The sequence below is a fragment of the Macaca thibetana genome, chromosome 14, assembly GCF_024542745.1.
Source record: "Macaca thibetana thibetana isolate TM-01 chromosome 14, ASM2454274v1, whole genome shotgun sequence".
NCBI classification, from domain to species: domain Eukaryota; kingdom Metazoa; phylum Chordata; class Mammalia; order Primates; family Cercopithecidae; genus Macaca; species Macaca thibetana.
The window spans coordinates 52,977,540-52,997,022 of record NC_065591.1 but is presented as its reverse complement, the minus strand read 5'-3'; the positions used below and the strand labels follow the sequence as shown (position 1 = coordinate 52,997,022).

Here is a 19,483-nt window from a genome sequence, read left to right as displayed (position 1 = left end):
ACTTTCTAGCTGTGTGGCCTTGCTCAGGTTATATAACCTCTCTGGGCCTCGTTTTCCTCATCTGTAAAATGAGGATAATAATAGTACCTACTCATTGGATTGTTGCAAAGATTACATGCGTTAATACATGTAAAAAAGAAAGTGTTATATTGATGCTCCTGATACAAGGGACGTACAATTGTGTGTTCTCACCATCATCATCATCGGTCACAGGAGTTTCCACAAACAGTGCTTTTCAGGGTAAACCGCTGACTCTTCAGACAAACCCAGAATTAACCCACCAGCGATCCGATCCAACCAGAACACAGCATGTCTGTTTGCTTACTGGCCCCACTGAGAGCTGTTTCCAAGGAGGTTACCTCTTAGGAATTCAGTGGACTAGTGGTTGATGTGGCACTTTTTAAGCAGCACGGAGCCGCTGCAAAAATAAATGACTAGCTGTTCAGGATTCATGAATAAGAAGGACATAGACATGAAGGCCAAAGAGCCAAAGAGAATGAGATGAAGAGAGGAAACTTCGGTGATGCATGAAGATGAAGGCCACTGAGGTGACAAGCCTCGCCAGGTGCCTCTTGTGCCCACGTGGCCTTTGCCTAGGGTTCTGCTGAGAGCCTGCGGCTCCAAAACGCTCCTCTATTGCTGCCTCCGCCCTGGAAGAGTACGCTGCTCTCAGGACTTGGTTCGGTACTGTGTGAGGGCCTGCATGTTTCATTGCAGTTTGTGGGATGCAGTGTCCCCCCCTCTCACATTAAAACATCCTCCAGGTACTTAGTAAGTGCTTATCAGGTGCCTGGCACTGTGCTGGGCTCTGAGGGCCACCAAGGTGGCTGCCTTAGGAACCAACAAGCTCTGGAAGGCAGGTACTTGTCTTTGTATTCATGGCTCCAGGGCCCATCTCCTGGCCCATTCATAAGCATGTATGATGATGAATAGAGATGCCCATACATGCTTATGAATCTGTGAGATAAGTAATGCCAGCTCCACCCTGGCTGTCCTTGGTTTAGGTGGCTTATTGTGTCTACGTTTCCTATGTAATTAGCCAGCTTACCAGGTCAAGTTCTGTGTTCTTCCCAAGGCCGTTACAAATGCTTAGGGCATGTGGACATGCACAGATGCGCACCCATGCACAAAGGCATGGCACTGCTGCTCTAAGTAGGAGCAGACTTTCAAACCAAGGAAATGGTTCTCGTTCTCAATCTGAAAAGATAACAGGATATGGCATGGCAAAAGACAAAGAACAGTGATGAATATTGTTCCCTGGGCCCTCTATGCCTGTTTTGTGTTTAAATTTAACTCCTGTGGCTTACTTGGGACCTCAACTCAGATTGTTTTTGACTGCCTGAAGCCAGCCAATGGTGCTTCCATCTCCTTCTGGGCCCACAAGCAATTGGAGGGCAGCTGCATCACATGGTTGGCTGAACAGTGAATAAGTGCCTAGGGGCCATTTGCTTGGCAGACTTCCAACTCTGCAGAGCCTATGAAACAGACCAAAACAAAGATGGGTGGAAACTGTAGGACTTGGGACTATAGGTCCTGCTGTCAGCTCCCATCACAACACCAGCCTTTAAGTTCCCTTTTTTGGCTGTGCTCCAAGGGCCGTATGTCAACCTTGGTGACTAGACAGCTGTGTCAAGTACAAGAGAGTGTGGTGAGACCCCAACAGTCTGCTGAGGCCACCAAGAGCTGGCTCCCATGTTTACCTGAAGCCACATATAACCACTGAAACAAGTACCCTTTTCGTTAAAAGCAATAAAACTTCTCATGTTTAAGGGTCTGGGTTGAGGGGTGCAGATTTTGCATTTTCTTCTAGCAATCTCACATTGGAAAAAAAGTGAACCCATATGTTGTAGGGAAGGGTGAGTATTAAGAACAGAACTTGTTCCCTTAAAAGAAAAAGCTATTGTAGGCAGAATAATCACTCTCCCAAAGCTGTCCATGCCCTAATCCCTAGAATCTGTAAATATGTTACTTTATGTGGCAAAGGGGAATTTCAGTTGCTAATCAGCTGATCCTAAAATAGGGAGATTGGCCTGGATTATCCAGGTGGGCTTAATATAATCACAGGAAACTTAAAAGTAGAAGAGGAGATTTAGAGTATGCAGTGAGAGGGATTTGATCCTTGCCACCACTGCTGGCTTTGAGATGGAGGAAAGGGACCACAGACCAAGGAATGAGGGCAGCCTCTAGATGCCAGAAAAGGAAAGCAAATGGATTACCCCCTAAGCCAGTAGAAAGGAACACAGCCCTGCTGACACTTTGGCTTTAGCCCAGTGAGACCCATGTTGGTCTTCTAACTTGCAGGTCTGCAAGGATAATATATTTGTATTGTTTTAAGCCACGAAGTTTGTGATTTGCTACTACAGCAATAGAGAACTAATACAAAAGCCCATGGTATAAAGACCTCCATAGGGGACCATGGATAGATGCAAGTCCAGAGAAAAGTCATTGAAGAGACTACCGAACTTTCAGTGACACTTGTACTAGTGAGACAGACCAATTTTTAATAAAGTAGAAATGACCCGGCCAGGCATCCCTAAGTTAGGAGGAAGCTCTGTCTTTTCCTAACTTTTCTCATCTCAGCCCTGGAAACAACCAACAACTTTGAGTTCTCAGTTGAGAATGAGTACGCCTTGCACTGTAGTGATCTTTGGGCTTTGCCTCCTGTCCAAATGCTTCTACAGAGCTTAGTCAGATAAATTACTACTATCTCCTTGGTGATGGGAGGAAACATTTATTGTCTCATAATATCTTGGATTTCCACCCCATTTCATGAATACTATATATTTTTAGAATAGTTTTAAATTTACAAAAAAAAAAAAAAAAGGAAAGGGAGAACAGGGTTTTCGTATATCCCATGCCCAGTTTTCTCTCTTATTAACATCTTACATTAGTATGGTACATTTCTTAAAATTAACGGACAGCAGTGATATATTATTACTAACTTACAGTTATTGATATATTACTTTTATATTATATTATTATTGATATTACTATATTATGTCTAAAGCCATAGTTTATTCAGATTTCTTTAGCTTGTACTTAATGTACTCTATCTGTTCCACGTTACGTTTTGTCTTCACGTCTCCTTAGGCTTCTCTTGGCTGTGACAGTTTCTCAGACTTTGTTTTTTTTTAATGACTTTGACAGTTTTGAGGAGTACTGGTCAAGTATTTTTTAGGATGCCCTCCTATTGGAATTTGACATTTTTTCATGCTTAGGCTATAGTTATGGGTTTCTGGAAGGAAAGTCACAGGGGTAAAGTGCCATTTTCATCACATCATATCAAGGGTACATAACATCAACATGGTTTATGACTGTGGATATTGGTCTTGTTTACCTAGCTGAGGTGGTGTTTGTCACATTTCTCCACTGTAAAGGCATACTTTTTTCCTCCTTCCTATACAGTACTCTTTGGAAGAAAGTCACTAGATGCAGCCCACACATAAAGAGGGGGAGTTATGCTCCATTCTTTCAGAACAGAGGATCTAGGTAAATTTGAAATTGTGTACAGATTAGTTTTTTCTCTTCCATGTATTAATTTATTCAGTTATTTATCAATGTGGATTCACAGACATTTATTTTATCTGTGGGCTTTAGATTATTATAACCCAATTTGTATGATAATCCACTTTATTATAATCCAATACTACTTTACTTTGTTATTCAAATTGTTCCAACTTTGGCCAGCTCTTTCAATCAGCTCCTGTGGGCCTTTGACATCCCTCTTTTTTTTTTTTTTTTTTCCTGAGTACTTCCTTCCTTTCTGGCTCCAAGCTTATATATTTTCTCTGCAGTCCTAGAATCAGCCATTTTTCCAAGGAGCCCTGGTTACATTTATTGAAGAACAGGACTAGAAATGAATATCTGGGCTCCATGTACATTCATTACTACTGGAGTATTGATGCATCTAGGCCCTCTCAGTTAACACAGTAAGGAAATATATGTGTGTGCACTAATTTATAGAAATACTTAGAGACATATACACATATCTTGTAACCATCTGTATCTATGTTAAGGTAAACATAAGTTCTTACTGGTGTCTCTAACTCCAGTGCATTACCACATGGACCATCCTAGCTTTCTCCCATTGTTTATCTATAACCTCCCACTCCAGTGAGAAACCTGGCTCCTACCATCCACCATTCATTTACTTAATTGTTCAATTCCAGTATACACATATAGCAGTATCAGCATTGTTAACCCATACCCTATGGGAAACAACTTTATCAACTAGTGTGCAGTGCCTAGATGCAGTTCCTTTTGCCTTTGGTCTCTGGAATGAATCATCTCATTTCCAGAGATATTTAAGTTAGTACTTAAGGCAAGATAAGTGGAAGAAAATGCTGAATAGGCAAAGTACAGAAGATTTTTAAGACAGTGAAAGTGTTCTGTATGATACTGTAACGGCAGACACATGATATTTATAGTATAAGAAATGTCTTAGTACATTTTCTGTTGCTTATAACAGAATGTCTGAAACTGGGTAATTTATAAAGAAAAAAAATTTTCTGATTTTTTTTTTATCAGTGTCTGATCAGTGTCTGATCTCAGCTCACTTCCACCTATCTTCCACTTATCCCATCACCCCTTTCACTGAGGTCATCTGTATATTTGTAATACAGTTAGATTCTATTGTCACAATCTGCATTACATCCTTGGGTCCTCTAACCTTCTAAATGATTTTTTAATTTGCTTACATTAAGGTTTACTCCTTGTTAGGGTTTGAATATTTGTCACCTCTGAAACTCATGTTAAAACTTAATCCCCAATGTGGCAGTATTGAAAGGTGGGGCATTTAAGAGGTGATTGACTCTTGACTGCTCTACCTGGATTAAGCCAGTAGTCCCCAACCTTTTTGGCACCGGGGACCCATTTCATGGAAGACAGTTTTTCCATGGACATGGGGTTGGATGGAGGGTAGTTTAGGGATGAAACTGTTCCACCTCAGATGATTAAGCAGTAAATTCTCATAAGGAGCACACAACCTAGATCACTTGCATGCACAATTCACAACAGGGTTTGCGCTCCTATGAGAATCTAATGCTGCCACTGATCTGACAGGAGGCAGAGCTCAGGTAGTAATACTCACCCACTGCTCACCTCCTGCTGTACAGCCTAGTTCCTAACAGGCCATGGACCAGTACTGGTCCACGTTCTAGTTCATAGCCTGGGGGTTGGGGATGCCTGGATTAATCCATTAATGGATTAATGAGTTATGGAATGGGACTAGTGGCTTTATAAGAAGAGGAAGAGAGCTGTGAGCTGGCACACTCAGCCCCTTTGCCATATGCTGCCTCAGGACCCTGCAGAGAGTCCCCACCAGCACAAAGGCCCTCACTAGATGTGGCCCCACAACCTTGGACATCTCAGCTTCCATAACTGTAAGAAATTTTTTTTCTTTATAAATTACCCAGTTTCAGACATTCTGTTATAAGCAACAGAAAATGTACTAAGACATTTCTTATACTATAAATATCATGTGTCTGCCGTTACAGTATCATACAGAACACTTTCACTGTCTTAAAAATCTTCTGGCCGGGCGCGGTGGCTCAAGCCTGTAATCCCAGCACTTTGGGAGGCCGAGACGGGCGGATCATGAGGTCAGGAGATCGAGACCATCCTGGCTAACATGGTGAAACCCTGTCTCTACTAAAAAATACAAAAAACTAGCCGGGCGAAGTGGCGGGCGCCTGTAGTCCCAGCTACTTGGGAGGCTGAGGCAGGAGAATGGCGTGTACCCGGGAGGCGGAGCTTGCAGTGAGCTGAGATCCGGCCACTGCACTCCAGCCTGGGCGACAGAGCATGACTCCGTCTCAAAAAAAAAAAAAAAAAAAAAATCTTCTGTACTTTGCCTATTCAGCATTTTCTTCCACTTACCTTTTAACTCTCTCTAGTTTCACCTTTTCCAGAATGTCATATAATTAGAGTTGTATAGCATATAGCCTTTTTAGTCCAACCTCTTTGTCTAGGAATATGCATTTAAGATTCTTTCATGTCTCTTCTAAATCTAATAGGTGAGTTAAACTACAAGCAAGGTGGTTGCTTGTAGTTTTGGGTGATGATGAATGAAGCTGCTATAAATATTCACATTCAGGGCTTTGTGTGAACATGTTTTCAAATCAGTCAGGTAAATACCTAGGAGATTGACTGCTGGATTATATGGTAAAATTATAGTTTTGTAAGAAAACACCAAACTGTCTTCCAAAGTGGCTCTACTATTTTGCATTCCCACTAGCAATAAATGAAAGTTCCTGTTGCTCCACATCCCTTACCAGTATTTAGTGTTGTCAGTTTTTTTGGATTTTAGCCATTCTAATTGCTGTCTAGTGATATCTCATTGGTGTTTTGTCATTCCCTAATCACAAATGATAATGAACATCCTCTCATATGCCTCTTTGCTATATGTACGTCTTCTCTGGTGACATGCTTATTCAGGTCTTTTGCCCATTTTGTAGTTGGATCAGACTTGCATACAAGTCTTATCAGATAGGTATTTTGCAAATATTTTCTCTCAGTCTCTGCCTTGTCTTTTCATTCTTTAACAGTATATTTTGTAGAATAGACTGACTTATTTATTTATTTATTTATTTACTTACTTACTTACTTACTTATTTATTGAGACACAGTCTCACTCTGTTGCCCAGGCTGGAGTGCAGTGTGCAGTGGTCTGATCTCAGCTCACTGCAACCTCCGCCTCCCAGGTTCAAGCAATTCTCCTGCCTCAGCCTCCCAAGTAGCTGGGACTACAGGTGTGCGCCACCATGCCGGGCTAATTTTTGTATTTTTAGTAGAGACGGGGTTCACTATGTTGGCCAGGCTGGTCTCAAACTCCTGACCTTATGATCCGCCCGCCTCGGCCTCCCAAAGTACTGAGATTACGGGCGTGAGCCACTGTGCCCGACCTGTAGAGTAGAAATATTAATAAAGCCCAACTCACCAAGTTTTCTTTCATTGATTATCCTTTTGGTGTTGTATCTAAAAACTCATCATCAAACCGTAGGTCACACAGATTTTCTCCTATGTTTTTTTTTTTTCTAGAAGTTTTATAGTATTGTGCTTTAATTTAGGTCTGTGATCATTTTAACAATTGATGATTGTATCTTTATAGTAGTCTTGAAGTATGGTAGTGTTCGTCCTCCAACTTCGTTATTCTTCCGTATTTTGTTGGCTACTCTAGGTCTCTTGTCTTTTTGTGTAAACTTTAGAATCAGTTTGTTAATATTCACAAAATAGCTTTCTGTGATTTTGACTGAGATTAACATTGAATCTATAAATGAAGTTGGAAAGAATTGACATCTTAAGTTTTCCAGTCCTTGAACACTGAATATCTCCTCCTTTATTTAGATCATCTGGGTTTTATCAGAAGATATGGTGTGCCCATTTTTTTAGATTTATACCCAAGTATTGCATTTTTTGTGCTACTATAAGTTATACTGTATTTTTAATTTTTAAATGTCAACCATTCATTGGTAGTATATAGGAAGCAGTTGACTTTTGTATATTAGCCTTGCATTCTGCAACCTTGCTAGAATTGCTTATTCTAGGAGTTTTGAGGGTGCGGGGCATTGGTGGTTTTTTTGTTTGTTTGTTTGTTTGTTTTGTGGTTGATTCTTTACAAATATCACCTACAAACAAAGACACTTTCTTTGTCTTTGTTTACCTTTTATTTTCTTCTCTTGTGTTACTGTACTAAGATTTCTAGTGTAATTTTGAGTAGGCATGGTGAGAGGAGACATCCTTGACTTGTTCCCATTTTTAGGGGCAAAGCATCCAATTTCTCATCATAAAGTATGATGTTAGGCTGTAGGGTTTTTTACGTTTTTTTGTTGTTGTTGTTGTTGTTGTAGATGTTCTTTCAGATTGATTTTTCACGTAGAGAAACATTGCTGGGACTTGCTGACCAGACAATATAGTTGTCTTTAGGTGCCAGGAGCTTCTGTATAGGCCCTTGAATCATTTAGAAATTAAGGGAGCCTTAGTAACTTTCAAGAGGACTAGAAATTAATAATCAGGGTTCTGATAAGGATCTAGAGCAGCCTAAACATCTCACTGGGGCCCACTGGCCCTGAAGGAGAAAGAACATCCTGGTTCTTTTCTTGCCCTCTCTCAGAATGGTTTTTTGCAAGTACAGATGCAGTGGGCGTGGTTCTGGGAGTGTGGCGAATAGACAAATTCAATACCCTAACACTCTGGACCCCCGCTCTACTTATCTGCTATTCCATTCCTCGCCCCCTTCCCCTGTGCACACTTGCATTCTCTGTGCTCAGACATAATCACTACTCCTTCAACACCTGCCCTGTTTTTCCACATCTTGCTATTTTTACACAAGATGTGCCTTTTGTAGTGCACGTGTGTTGGTTGAAAATTTACATTTTCAAGGTCCAGTTCAAATGTTTCCTTTTCTAGGACTACTTCCCAATCTTTTCCATCCAAAGTTTGCCTTGTTCTACATGAGCCCCTGTGACTCTCTCCTTACACCTCTGTCACCTCTGAGTGTAGCACCGTGTGCACTGCATCTATGGGCCTACCTTTCCCACCACCTTGAGCAGACTGAGGCAGGCCTATGTCAAATCCCCAAACCTGTATCACTAGTGCTGGCATGGGGACTGCTTCAGAGGCAGCGCCCAGTAATGCTTATTGGTTGAATGAAGTTACTGGCCTTGAATATTTAGAGACCTCTGTCTATTCTCTCCATGTTTGCTTTCCCCTGTATTCTTTCAGTCCCTAGATGTATTCTGGGATGCCACAGCGTTTCTTTTCTTCATGAACAAAAATCAGGGGAAATTACCATTCATTGCAGACCTACTCTATTCACCCATTGACTTTAGAATCCTGGTATCCCCATGTTATCAGTTAGGGAGTTTGGGCTCTGAGGCCAAGAAAAATACCTCTTCTAACTGGCTCAAACAATAAGGGAATTTATTTTATCTCCTATAACAAGACACATAGAGTTTGAGTGGTTCCAGGGGTGGTGGCTTAATAGTATCAACAAGAACCCCATCTTTCTATATTTCTTCTCTGCCAACCTCAACACACTAGCTTCTTCCTTGAGCTTACTCAGTGCATGGCTACAAAATGGCTGCAACAAATCCAGGTATAATATCCTGGCACAATAATGATTAGAAGGAGGAGGTTGCCTTCTCTTCCTTGGGTCTCTCTTTAGAATGAAGGAAAGTGATTCCGGAAGCTTCTAGAAATTTTCTGTCACAGTTCATTGACCAGAATTGACATGATGATGCTTGAGCCAACCACTGCTACAGGGATCAAGATCATCATAATTTGTTTAAACCAATAGTGGCTTTACCTGGAGGCATAGGAGGGAGGGGTGTATACTGGAACAAAATGAGGGTTCTTTCAGCAGGGAAAACGGATAAATGTTGGGGAGCAAACCACCAGTGTCAGCTACACCCTTGTTATGGACAGAATTGTTTTATACTGAATTTCAGGGAGGTTAACCTACTTAAATAAGGTTCCACAGTTGATAAAAACAGAAGTAGGGTTCAAATCCATACACCAAAGCCCATCCAGGTACTTTCTTCTGCGCATGTGGACCCAGAGTCGGACCACATATCCCTGGAAACAAAAGCCCCCTTTCTCATGGTGAGCACTTCAGGGGTTCAGGCAATCTCCCTGCTTTCCCTAGCCCGACCTTCAGCTGGGCATTTGATCTGTTTATTAAGTTATAACTCAATGGCGCTGCAAGACATTCGGACCTAGTTTTAGATTGTCAGAGGAGGTTCAGGGGATGAACATCAGATTCCCATTCTGTGCCGAGAAAATTTGGTTGTGGCTCTTTCTCTTTCAGTGCCTGAGGATTGGCAAGGGGCTTCTGCTGGGTCCTGCTTTGGTTTAATAGAAATGAAACCTCCAAAGCAGGAGGGCTGTTTTGGGAAAGTGGCCACTAATGGGGCCCCATGGGGCAGGGGCCAGGCCTGCACTGGGCAGTTTGCATATTCACTTTTACAAACAGTTGGCTCAGAGTCAGCAGTTAATGGAATGGGAATGATGTTCCTGTACCAAATCGTTTCCTGAAAAAAACATTTCCAATTGCAAACATATCTTGGCCTTTCTTCTTGGATTTGTTATGTCTCTGTGAGTGAATTAAAGAGGCAGGGCAGAGGGGAATGTTTCTGACTGGGGATTTTTCATCTGAAAACATTTTTAACAGTGATCTACGCAGAAAAAGAGATCCTGTTCAGATCCACCTTTAGGAGTCCTGGCTTCAAATATTGCGTTGCTAGTCACACTTTAGAGATGTTTCAATACCTCTCTATTTACAAATTGGCTCACTTTGGCTGTACAACAAGTCTTGGGACAGATGTGACTTTACTTCCCTTACAAAATGTAAGCTGGAAATGCTGCCCCAGAAATGTGCGTGCGTGCGCATGCACACGTGCACACACACAGGCTAAAATGTAAATGTATTTTGTTTTTCTGGGAAAAAGGTAAAATCCTTTGCATCCCATACTCTGCTTTGGCAAATTCTGTCGCAACTCATAACCTGTGCAGTTGAAGGGTAGTCTTGACAGTTTGAATTATGTATTCAACAAATATTTCTTGAGTGCTTACAATGCTTGAGATGTTGTTTTAAGTAGTAATAATAGCTGCATATATTTACCTAGCTCTTACCATCTGCCGCGCATGCTTCTGGGTACTTTGCATATATTAACTCATTTAATCTTCTCAGCAACCCTTGGAGGTCGGCAATATTGCTGTCACTCCCATTTTGCAGATGAGAAATCTAAGGCATGAGAGGTTGAGGAACTTGCCCAAGGCCACAGAGCTGGTGGATGGTAGAGTCTGGATGTGAACGTAGGCAGCCTGGCTTCTAACCACTGTACCCTCTGGCCTCATCAAGGATCTAATAGTGAACAAAAGAGAAATAGTGCCAGTCCTTACAAAACTTACATTCTGGTGGGGGAGAGAGTTAACAGACATATACATTATTATTTCAGATCATGATGAGAAAATAAAACATGAGAAGAGGTGGGGGGCGCTAATCAGAGTCTGATAGAATAAAATCCCAACTCCTACCTATGACCTGAGTATGATGGGACGTCACAAGAAAGCTTGAAGTGGGAGAATGTATGATCCTATTTACATTTTTATAGAACATTCTGGCTGCACTGTGGGAAGTAGGTGAGAGTGGGGGAAATGCAAGCAAAGCAGTAGAGCTGTCAGAAGGTGGTTCTGATAGACCAGGCGAAAGATAACGGTGACTCAAGTCAGGATGGTGGAGTGGGGAGATGGTGAGAAGTGGGGAATTGGGTCCTGGTTTGGAGGCGGAGCCCACAAAACTTGCCAGTGTTTTGGACGGATGTAAAAAGTGAGGAAAATGAGAACTTAAGAGCGATTCCTCGGAGCTTGGCGTGAACCATGGTGTAAATAGTGGTGCCATCTACTGAGGAGGATAAGAATCAAGAACAGGTTCATTTTAGTGCTGGTATGGTGGGTATGAGGGTGTTGAGAATCACAAGTTCTGTTTGGATGTGTACATTTGAGATCTCTACAAATAGAATTAAGAGGATACATTGAATAAGCAATTAGATTCATAAGCTTGGAGCTCAGAGTCAGACCCGGGTTGGAGATTTAAATGTGGACATGGACATTAGTTGAATGGGATGACCTAGGACAACATTATCCACTTAATCTCTTTAAAAACTTTTATTTTTTAACTTTAAGTTCAGGGGTACATGTTTGTTACATAGGCAAACTTGTGTCCCGGGGGTTTGTTGTATGGATTATTTTCCCATCAACTATAGACTGGATAAAGAAAATGTGGTACATATACACCATGGAGCACTATGCAGCCATGAAAAAAAAAGAACAGGATCATGTGTTTTGCAGGGACATGGATGGAGCTGGAGGCCATTATCCTTAGCAAACTAACACAGGAGCAGAAAATCAAATATGGCATGTCCTCACTTAAATCATGAGAACACACTTGACGACCTTGTGATGGAAACTTTCTACATCCATGCTGTCCAGTATTGTAGGTACCAGCCACCTGTAGCCATTGAGTGCTTGAAATGTAGGTGGTGCCGCTAAGGAGCGGAATTTTTAATTCATTGAAATTTAAATAGCTCAAGTGGCTAGTAGCTACTGTATTGGACAGTGCAGATCAGTGTAGCTATAGGAGAGAAATTCCCAGGCAGGAGCAAGTTCTTTCACTGGCCAGTAAGCCTAGCCTTGCAGCCACGTTTAAACATGACTTTATTTCCACTGCTTACTGCATGCACAGCAATGCTTGTTAACAAAGTAATGAAAACGGTGCTTCTTTGTGAGAAATAGCCTGGGAAAGAAAGGAAATTCGTAGTTCTAGGGGAGATATTAGAAGAAACTATAGAAGTCTAAGGAAGCAGTTGTGCTTAACTGGAAAACAAACACAATCTGTACCTACAGAATCATTTCTTTTGGCTTCCCTGGGCCACATTGGAAGGAGGATTGTCTTAGGCCACACATAAAATGCACTAAACACTAATGATAGCTGATGAACTATTAAAAAAAAAATCTCCAGATAATCTCATAATGTTTTAAGAAAGTTTATGAATTTGCGTCGGGCTGCATTTAAAGCCATCCTGGGCCACATTGCAGCCCGTGAGCTGTGGGTTGGACAAGTTTGATTTAAGCTTTGAAGGTACCCCTTCTGTGTTTCTGTCATGTTTTATGGAGAATTCTATGAAATGGTAGGTGTCTATGAATGTGGAGATTCAAGGTGGTGACTGGCTGGTACCCTATGTGAATGTCAAAGGCCCGCTGCAAAGGTACTAAATACCAGCCTCGCCATGCAAGTTGTGTCTCTTAGGGCGTAGAGTGTTTCACTCCCTTTGTTCCTCATTCTCCTTTCAGTCCAGCTGCAGCTATCAGTGCGTGTACCGATGTGAAAGAACTCTTTGTAAGTGGCTGCCTTGTGCTTAGAATTTCTTGCAAGTCTATGCTGGCAGTTGGTGAGGCCAGAGTCAATAAAAAAAATAAAATGGAAAGATGGGACGTTGCTTTTATTAAGGTTGATTGCAGCTGCTGTATTAGCTCTTTAAGAACCTCTTGGTGACCAACGCCTCTGAGAAAATGGCCTTTCTGTGCTTAATTGGCGAAAAGCAAGGGGATTTAAGTCACTGCTTTTAGGAGGGGTAATCCAAGGTCAGCACTCAACAAATGTCTGTCACACAACTGGTTTTGTGGGAGGAATTTTTCTGTACTAAGGCTCCATATGGGGGCTGGGCACTTGGAGGAGCGTGGGCTGGTAATCTTTGGTAGTTTTTACCTGTTTTTGTTTTTCTTTCTGAGGAAGGTAGAATTATAGATTTCTAGGATTCGAAGACTGTAAAAGTTTACTGTTAATCCAGTCAAACTCTTATTTTCAGCTGAGGAAGTGGGCCAAGAGAGATGAAGTGCCTGGCCCCAGGTCCCACAGCTGGTTCCATCTCAAGGGACAGGACCAGAGCTCAGGGGAGGGCCAGGACTGAGGTATTTTTGAGCGGTGGCTGGGGTTGGATGGAGGTGGGAAGGCAGATAATCAGGAGAGTACCTCAGGGAAGCCAGGAGAGGTGAGAAGTCAGAGGAGGGTGGAAGTGAGGATGGAAATGCTTTACAACGTACATATAGCCTCAAACCCATGACCCCGTTCATCCTGTCAGCAAACAGTCACTGAGCACCAGACAGGAAGAAGGGACAGGCAGGAGGCAGAGACTCAGAAAGAAGCCAGCGCCCACCTCGCTTCCATTTATTCCGAAATCTTTTCTGAGAGGAGGGAGATTTCTGTGCTTTTGAGACCTCACTGCTTCCCTGAGGAAGGCAAGTGAAGTGACAGCTGGCAGAGGTGAGATTAAGGGGACAATTAGGTCCTTTCAGCCAGGCAACGCCATGAATTGATCGTAGGCTGAGTAACAGCTGTAATCTACCCTTAGTGGGTTTTTTTCTCAATGTCAATATCTAACACCCTTGTTAAAGAGCTCCGACCCCCTGCCGTCCGTCAGCTGAAATGTGACCCTGCTCTTCCTTTTCTTCCAGTGTCCGAGCTGCAGGAGGAGGGAATGAATGCCATTAACCTGCCCCTCAGCCCGATTCCCTTCGAGCTGGACCCCGAGGACACCATGCTGGGTAACTGTGCTCTTGTCTCTGAATTCGCTTAAGCTTTCTCGTGCCAGCACCCCCACTGAATTCCTTTTCTTTTTAAAGAGGAGAATGAGGTGCGAACAATGGTGGATCCAAACTCACGCAGTGACCCCAAGCTTCAAGAACTGATGAAGGTAAGAAGAAATCAGGAGCGGCTTTAGGTGCCTCACAGACCCACCAGGTGTCCATATGCCACCTGCTCTGTGCAGGCACCCCACGAGCCCCTCCGTGAAGGTAGAAAGTCATGGCAGCCCCTGCCTCAGGCAGTGGGTGGTCTAGGAGATGGCCATCGAAAACGTAACCAATTATGTAAGCGTGGGACGTGACAAATGCCCAGTGAGTGGTGCTGGTCACAGCACCAGACAGTTCAGTACAGGTAAGCTCACGATGGCCAGCATTCCAGAGTGCACAAAATGCTTATTTTCTCAAGGACCTTCAAGAGCAGGCAGTAAAGTAGGAATTAGTCTCATCCCTGTTTTCCAGATGACAAAACCAAGTCTCAGAAAAGCCAAAAGGTTTGTTTATGGTCATAAACAAGGAGACGGAATTCAAGCAGAAATGAAGGAGGTGAAGTGACATATTGTGCATAATGTACCTGCGCAGTGGCTGGTGTGTGCTTGTCCTTCCAAAACTGTTTGTTTCTCACCTGCATCTTATTCCCTGTCCTATGTTCCTCCTCTTCAGCTTAACCAGGCTGCACTTAAGACAAAAGGCACTCACACCTGTCATCCCAGCACTCTGCAGAGGCCAAGGTGGGTGGATCACTTGAGCTCAGGAGTTTGAGACCAGCCTGGGCAACGTGGTGAAACACCATCTCTACTAAAAATACAAAAATTAGCAAAGTGTGGTGCCGCATGCCTGTAGTCCCAGCTACTCAGGAGGCTGAGGTGGGAGGATGGCTTGAATCTGGGAGGCAGAGGTTGCAGTGAGCTATGATCACGCCACTGCACTCCAGCCTGGCCCTGTCTCAAAAAAAAAAAAAAAAAAAAAAAGCACTGGATGTCAGAGTGATTCATTCCCCATGCAAATCTGAATATGCGGTTCCCCTGTGCAAGATCTGTCAGAGTTTCCTCTCCACCTCAGGTTGTAGTCCACTCCTAGAGGTGGTGTTTAGCGTCCTTGCTCTAGCTGCCTCTTCAAACCTCAGATTAACCACTACCCGGCAACACAGGGATGCCAGAACTGCTCCTCCCAGCAGCCCATGCGTGCTCCCAAAACTCCCCACTGCCAAAGCCTGGCTAATGCAGTCCACTCTGACTACAATGCCTCTCATGCCCTTCATCTGAAAGTCTCAGCACGGCTACTTGCTCCAGGAAGCTTGCTCCGAACTCTAGTGCCATGGCTCAGCCCCTCCATGGCTGCTATGGCCCTGTCCTTAGTTCTGTTGTCGTCTCCACGTAATATTATAGCAGACTTCTCTGTCTCTTTCACTAAATGGTGAACTTTTTGGGGTTAGAAACTGTCTTTTTTTTCTATCATTGTACCCCAAGGACCCAGCACAGAATATCACATATAGCAGGTATTTAATAAACATTGGAGGATGGATGGAGGAAAGGAAGGAGGAGGAAGGGTGGGTGGATGAATGGGTAGGAATTTCAAAGTCAGCCAGGAGTTTTCAGAAGTAAAATCAAACCCATGTGAGGGTTGGGCCATCTCACTAGGGACTAGAGGACTGAGGGCAGTCATCTCAGAGGAGATGTATAAATGTCCCTTCTGTCTGCTGAAGGGAGTCTGTGCCCTGAGTCTGTGCCCTGACCCCAGAGTTCAAGAGAAAGGAGGCAGCCTTGGCTAGGCCGCCATGCAGCCTCTTACTCCCCTGGATCACAACCAGAGCCCCACAGGCAGTTGGGCTATGCATGTTGGGTATCTGGCCTTTCCTGATGCAGTCTGTGCTGCACCCACAGGTGACTGCCCCTGCCCAGTGAGACCCTAAGCCCTCGCCTTGCTGTGCAGGAAGAAGATGGAACAGTTGAGGTGCAGGCTCTGCCTGCTGCTGCACCTGTCCGGGGTGCTGGGCCTGTATGGGCAAGGGTAGGGGGAAAGGGTCTAGCCCTGGGCTTGCTCCTATCAGAGGGCATTCACCATGCTAGAATGGGTAAGCTACTGCTTGCTCAGGAGACCCCTGAGGGTAAGCACAAGGTCAGAATGGGCTCCAAATGGTTCAGTCTTCAGTGTTGATCTCCCAGACCTAAACCTGCACTCGGGCCCTGTTTGAGGGAGTGGAGGATTGGAGATGCACATAGGCATGAGCCCTGGAGTGCTGACCAAACACACGGATCACTTTATAGCTACCTCCGTACTTCCAGAGGGAGGTTCAATTTTCTAGATCTAGGCTGATTTGACCACCTTGAAATCCTACTCTTTCTGGTCAACTCCTAGTATTCTTTTAAGAGTCTCCTTAGGAGCTGGGCACAGTGGCATGTACCTGTAGTGCCAGCTACTTTCAGATGAAGGTTTGAGGACAGAAGTTTGAAGCTATAGTGGACTATGATTGTACCTGTGAATAGCCACTGCACTCCAGCCTAGGCAACATAGCAAGACCCTACCTCAAAAAAAAAAGTCTCCTCAAACACAAGGCTTTCTGGAAGCCTCCCCTCATTCCTGATCTCTCCTGCCCACTCCCAGCCTGTTGGGGCCTCTCCTCTACTCTCATAGCACCATGTCCTTCCCACCCTAGGATTCGAACCCTTTATGTTATAATCCTTTGGTTGACCGGTTTTCTGCCCCCATAAGCCTCTCCAAGACAGAGGTGGGGACTTACTCTACTGGATACAGTGCAGTGCCTGGTATACAGTAGGTGTTACAGTTGCTATCTTCCTGTCTTGGGACAGTGGAACAATGTCCTGTAAAGCCTCCAGGCGCCAACATCAGCCCACCCAGGGATGGCAATGCTGTCTGGCTATCGCTGTGTTATAAAGGCAGCATATTTATGCTAAGGCAAAGACATCCAACACAAAGGATGATGTCCACTTATAAGAAATTGGAGAAATGTCAAAACTGTAGTGGTTCCCCCAGGCCTGTGGTCAGGGAGGAAGATTGAGTACAAAGGGGCCTACGGAAGCATCTTACGGGGGAGGGAACTGTTCTGTATCTCAGTTGTGGTGGGGGTTAAACTACAGTGCACAATGACCAAAACTCATCACTGTATACTTAGCTCTTTTTTTTTTTTTTTTTTTTTTTTTTTTTTTTTTTGAGGTAGAGTCTCACTCTGTTGCCCAGGCTGGAGTGCAGTGGCACGATCTTGGCTTACTGCAGCCTCGACCTCCCTGTTCAAGCAATTCTCCTACCTCAGACACCCGAGTATCTGGGATTACAGGCACCTATCACCATGCCTGACTAATCTTTGTAGTTTTAGTAGAGACGGGGTTTCACCATGTTGGCCAGGCTGGTCTCAAACTCCTGACCTCAAGTGATCTGCCTGCCGCGACCTTCCAAAGTGTTGGGGTTACCGGTGTGAACCACCTTTTCATGGCTATACACTGTGAATGTTGCTTGCCATTAGAGTAAGGAATAATAGGGGACATAGATATTAACAGGGACACTGGTGCCACCAGCACTAGCAGGATGTACATCTGAAAATTAAGAAGGCCAGTAGGGCTCACACTGGCAGCTACCTGTGCACACACTGGTGTGGATAGTTCTTCTGCTTTTGAAATCTGAAGTTCAAAGCAGGGCACAGTGGAACACTCCCATAAGCTCAGCTACACAGGTGGCTGAGGCAGGAAGATCACTTGAGCCCAGGAGTTTGAGTCTAGCCTAGGCAACATAGTGAGACCCTATCTCAAATAAAATGAAACTTAAAATCTAAAGTTCATTTAGATTTTAATTGTTTAGGATAAGAAAGCTGGTCTGTAAGAAAATAAACCATAACTCTTTCTTATTATTGCTCGTTCCCTCTCTCTCTCTGTGTAGGTATTAATTGACTGGATTAATGATGTGTTGGTTGGAGAAAGAATCATTGTGAAAGACCTGGCTGAAGATTTATATGATGGACAAGTCCTGCAGAAGCTTTTCGGTAGGAGAGTTCAGTGCTGCAGTGGATGTGTGTTTAACTGCAGGTGGTTGGATCACCTACTTGTAGCTAGGAGGAGTTATTCTCAGTTTACAGTGGCTTACCTGGAAATGGATTACAAATGTGTGGAATGTGGAATAACAGCTCAGTGAAGGCTTTAGATGTCCTCTTGCAATGTTTTACATGAATGAATTGTAGAGGGAGTCTCCACGACCAGGTGGGCCTGCTCCTTCTAGCAGCCAAGGGTCATCAGCTAGATGAAGAGACCCCACTATATATTAATAGCTAGAAAGCACGCCTCCTTCTCTCCAGAAAAGCATGCCTGTGTGGCCTCTGTAGGTATATTTACATGCATGGGCGTGAGTATGCATTTTTAGACCTCTGTCACCTTCAGATGCATGTATGTGTTCCTCTGTCATCTGTGGACTTGTGCATGTGTGTGTGTTCCTCCCTGGGTCGCTTTGCAGCTGTTCATGTGAAAATGTAAGGACAAAGGGGAGAGAAAGGAGAATTCAGGGGTAATCTTAGTGTTGAAAGGACAAATTTCAGCTTGAATGGAGTTAAGGTGTCCTCTACTGCTCCTAATCTAACTCTGGCCCAAACCTTCCCCTCAGATTCTAGACTTCAATCCTTAACTGCCCTCTGGGCACCTCTACCTGAATCTACCTTAGACTGAATTCATCCACTTTTCTAAAGCTGTTTCTTCCCCTGAGTTCATAGAATCCCCTCCCTTCCTCCTCTGCCCCCATGTATACAGGGATCAACAAGACCCATTTCTACCTCTCCTGAATACATCCTCTGCCGTTTTCACTTTCTGAACTATTGAAAAAACTTCCAGACTCACTTCTTTGCTTCCCATCTCACCTCCTCCACCTATTCCCTACGCAGCTGGCAGAGGAAACTTTTAAAATCCCAAGTCCAGTCTTGCAGTACTTATTTATAACTCTCAGTGGCTCTCTCCTGCTGGACAAAGTCCAAACCCCTTGTCACAACATTCAAAGCATTCCATCATCCGATGACCCCCAGCTGTCTCCTTGGCCTCACCTCCGGCCACTCCCACACATGTGGCTCATCCGTGTGGTAATGCGTGTAAAGTGCTTAGGATAGTGCCTGACACATAGCAGATGCTCGATAAATGTCATCATTGGTTTTACTATTTTTTTGTATACCATTGCTGCATTTTTACATATGCCACACATATTAACATGCCTATACTTTTGCTCATACTAGTCCTTCTGCCTCTAAGGCCTGCCTTCCTCCTTTACCCACCAGGGCAAACCATTATTGCTCATCCTTCTGATCTCTAGAATTAATCAAATGTGCCTCCCTATTACAGCCTTTACAGTACTGTCACTT

General features: G+C 43.8%; 1 protein-coding gene across 2 annotated transcripts in view; it reads left to right on the top strand.

Annotated features, from left to right (window-relative positions):
* The window catches only part of PARVA (parvin alpha), a 161,758-nt gene that overhangs the window by 90,508 nt on the left and 51,767 nt on the right, over window positions 1-19,483 (top strand). For both annotated transcript variants that reach the window (XM_050757433.1, XM_050757434.1), the window contains exons 2-4: window positions 14,011-14,100; window positions 14,179-14,249; window positions 18,028-18,130. In XM_050757433.1, coding sequence (XP_050613390.1) covers window positions 14,011-14,100; window positions 14,179-14,249; window positions 18,028-18,130 — 264 coding nt within the window. The remainder of the gene's footprint in view (window positions 1-14,010; window positions 14,101-14,178; window positions 14,250-18,027; window positions 18,131-19,483) is intronic.